At 40.7% G+C, this 3,618-nt stretch overlaps 1 protein-coding gene and 1 long non-coding RNA gene across 2 annotated transcripts; one reads left to right on the forward strand and one right to left on the reverse strand.

Moving 5' to 3' along the window:
* Positions 1-528: 528 nt before the first annotated feature.
* LOC129750958 (uncharacterized) lies at positions 529-1,491 on the reverse strand. Its single transcript, XR_008738540.1, has 4 exons — positions 1,226-1,491; positions 1,091-1,166; positions 958-1,028; positions 529-898 (listed from the first exon to the last, which is right to left on the reverse strand). It is a non-coding gene; the product is annotated as an uncharacterized LOC129750958 (long non-coding RNA).
* Positions 1,492-1,705: 214 nt separating this feature from the next.
* LOC129753689 (putative odorant receptor 92a) lies at positions 1,706-2,994 on the forward strand. Its single transcript, XM_055749535.1, has 4 exons — positions 1,706-2,412; positions 2,477-2,666; positions 2,727-2,881; positions 2,937-2,994. The coding sequence occupies exons 1-4, from the start codon at positions 1,706-1,708 to the stop codon at positions 2,992-2,994; spliced, it is 1,110 nt and encodes a 369-aa protein (XP_055605510.1).
* The last annotated feature ends 624 nt before the right edge of the window (positions 2,995-3,618 follow it).

The raw sequence follows: 3,618 nt of genomic DNA on the forward strand, positions 1-3,618 counted from the left end.
CAAAAATCTCTTCAAAAGTTTATTTTAGTGAGCTCATGCAAGTAGAAGATTTTCAAGCCATTCTATGGTACAGAGTCAGAGGAAGATAAAGTTTTACTTATTGGGTTTCCTCCAGAGTGTAAGAATTTCCGAATCCACGACGTTCAACAAGTTTTAAAAAGTATGCAAAGTTTTAATAAAAATGAATTTCAAATTTTTGGAAGAGTTTTTGGGTTCCTAACAGGCTCAATAGCAATGTCTTGCCGTTAATCCAGTAGCTTTCACTGCAAACGAAATGAGGATACATATGAACTCCAAAATGTTGAAACAGGTTGAGCACCACTGACTTTCAGTGTGTGCTGCTCGGCTAACTTTTACCCAAAACACAAACACGCAAAACCCAAATCTGTAGCAATTATAATTATTTACTTACACACGACATTTTAAAAACTTAAGCTAGCTTACATTATTACTCACGGGCCCGTTCCTACCATAACATCAAAACAATAACAACAATCATATCACAGCTGCTTGGACGGCACAGGGGTATCACAGCTTCCTTTCTTCTTATTACAGTCGTATCTGTAGAACTGGCAACCCTGCCAGGCTGCACTGCTTCGACGGGCGTACCACAGCTGCCCGGAGCACTTCCGCCTACTTCCGGCTGGCTCTCGCAACGTCCGCAGCTTGATTTCGCAAAAACGGGACTCGCAAAACCGAGATGGCGAAAATCGAGTCCCGAAAAGTGATTTTCTCAGCTCCCAAAAACGACCCTGTTGACAAACAACCACTTTATCATTGAATCTTCCGTTTTGCAGTTTCATAACTCACCCAGTAGGGGCCGCCTGTGTGTTGCAAAGCAAAACTTCCACCGTCGTTTGTGTGGTTGACGAGAAGGCGATACGCCTCTTGCTCACACCTGCGGAAAATCATCTTCTCAAAACGAATTCTTGTAAGAGAATTGTACTGTGCACTCACCCTATGACGGCGTACTCTGAAGTGCCACTTCGTCTCCGTTGGTTCTGATTCCGTTTCGGTGCTTCGGTAATCTGTGATCAGATGACAGTTAATTAGGCAAAGTCATCGAAAAGGGAATATGTTTTTCCATTACCTTTGTTTTCAGTCGCAGTGCAATGGCTTCCAATATTTTCCGGCTTGTTTGTTGTTGCCGTCGAATCGCTCGCCGTCTGGGAATCAAATATATGGGTTTCTTTTCTATTCTGTGATTATTTGTCTCTGGTCTCACCTTCCGAAAAGCTGCTGCTGATGCTCCTGCTGTTCCTTCCCAACAGCTATGGCGAATTTTCGCGAGAGAGGAACAATTCGGGTCACAGTTGGAATTGCAAAATTTGGCGCTTGATTTGTTTCCTTTCGTTGATGTTGTTTTGTTGATTCTTGTTTTCGTTTTTCATCCCACGTGTGCGTTTGACATTTACACTCTAAGTTCTAAACACTCATTCTTTGGTAGGTTTTTGACTCACTCACTACACGCTCAAAACTTAATAGCTAGACAAACTTAATTATAATGCTACAATGTTACGACAATTACTTCACACCTTACACGCGACAAGAAACATAATGAAATATTCACCACCACTGGTAATTAAAACCCTTTAATGGATTCGTAATAACTACTTTACGGAACATAAATTATAACGTTCTGCATACATCTGGCAGCACGTGTTTGGTTCAGCATTCGAATGAGTAATTCTCATTTTGCGGCACCATGACAGGTCAAACGTCCCTGGAAGTCTTTCTAGAATTCAAATCTCTGGCCCGACCTAACTACCGATCCTGGATGGCCGCGACGGTAACGACGGCCTACCTGGTTACCATTCCCTATACGATCTGGTACTACTATCCGGATTACTTTTTCATCATGCAAGCGTTGGCTCCAGTCGGAATCGGTTTTCAGGGATTGTTCAAATTCTACAGCGCTTTGGTTCATCGGAAGTTCTTTCAGGACCGGGCAAAGTATTTGGAAGATTTTCATAGAAAACACATAAACCATCCTAGGAACAGAGTTACCCTACTGGATTTGATGAGAAAAAGTTACCTGTTCGGGAAATTTCTAGTGGCATCGTATCTAAGCGCCATCATTGGATTTGCACTCTATCCGATTTATATCTACGTGATATACGGCGAAAAAACCTTTGCACTGACCGCACTTATTCCGGGAATCAACCATGACTCCTATACCGGGTATCTAATAACCACTTGTGTCCAAATGTTTACACTGGCGCTGGGATTGTGTGGTCTGTCGGCGGCCGATTTGACCATTTTGATATTCGTCGTTAATTTGGCGGCACTGGTTGAAGTCTTCAAGGGGAATTTACAAGATTTGAACGAGCTCTTGGAAGCTCCGATCAGAGATGAAGAAGCAATCCGAAAGAAAACGAGAGAAATCTTCATAGAGCATGGTGATATTGAAAAGTATTGCTAGGGGTGAATTAAAACAGGAAATTTGAAATGACGATCATTCTTTCTAAATCCGCAGCTACGAAACGGAGCTGGACGAGCGCTATTTTTTTATCAACTTGATGCAGGTTGGCTCGGCTGTCTCGTGCTTGAGCATCGCCCTCTTTCTCTGCTACACGACCAAGTATTTACCGGGTTATGGATTTATAGCAGGAATGTTTTTCGAATTGTTAGAATTTTGTTTATTGGGAACAATCTTTACGGTTCAAGTATGTACACCTTCAGAGGAGAAATTTTTCGAATTTTAGTATTTCTCCTTACATTTACAGAACGATCAGATGGTAGACGCTATATACGACGTCAAATGGCATCTACTTCCTATGAAAGAACGTCGAGAGTGGAAATTTCTGTTACACAAGAGCCAGAATGCTGTTGATCTGACCGTTGGAGGATTTTCGAAGCTCAACTTGGAAACTTTTGTCAAAGTAGGTAGCTATTGAATTAACCAGAAACCCCTCCTCGAATTGTTGTTTTTTTTTGATCATCAATACCATCTATCAGTACTTTGCCGTTTTGATCAATTTCATTGAAAATTAATGTAGAGTTTTAAAATAAGTCGAATGCAAAGTCAATAGTGAATTCAATTGTAATTTCCGGGAAAAAATATATCTACTTAAGCAAAAATTCCAAATTACGGAACAGCAGTTCGCCAAATTTCGCAATGCATCGTTATCCAACTGAGAAAATTTAATCTTATAGCGTCAGTTTTATCACCACACCACTTGTCGGTTCATCACTTCCACCTTTACAACTACAATACATTTTATACGTGGATTTTTATTCTCCTTCACAACATGTAGAAACCTGAAGCATCAGATCGATTTTTAAAATTCAACCTCATTAAATTTTATGATCATTGCCAGTTTTTCACCTCTAAATCGTCCCGGCACCTCATGAAAAACAGACCTCCTAGCACCAGTTGTCAAATAAGCCGTCGTCGGCATCCGCCATTATTATTATTATTATTATTATTATTATTAAGATGCCATTGAACACGATTCGATAGCTCTCGTGTCTTGTGTTTGGGTCCGGGTGTTTTATTGGCATCGATTGAGATCGGACGCATTTTGAAGCAGTTTTTTTCCTTCTTCTGTTTCTGTTCGAATAATAAACTAATTTCGATAGGAAAACCTCACTTTGGTAGAAGGACTTGTTTGGGGG

The sequence above is a fragment of the Uranotaenia lowii genome, chromosome 3, assembly GCF_029784155.1.
Source record: "Uranotaenia lowii strain MFRU-FL chromosome 3, ASM2978415v1, whole genome shotgun sequence".
Taxonomy (NCBI): Eukaryota; Metazoa; Arthropoda; class Insecta; order Diptera; family Culicidae; genus Uranotaenia; species Uranotaenia lowii.

Coding starts and splice junctions, on each gene's coding strand:
- LOC129753689 (XM_055749535.1), top strand. CDS start 1,706: ATGACAGGTCAAACGTCCCTGGAAGTCTTTCTAGAATTCAAATCTCTG. Junction 2,413..2,476: donor GAGCATGGTGATATTGAAAA/GTATTGCTAGGG, acceptor CTAAATCCGCAG/CTACGAAACGGAGCTGGACG. Junction 2,667..2,726: donor GAACAATCTTTACGGTTCAA/GTATGTACACCT, acceptor TTACATTTACAG/AACGATCAGATGGTAGACGC.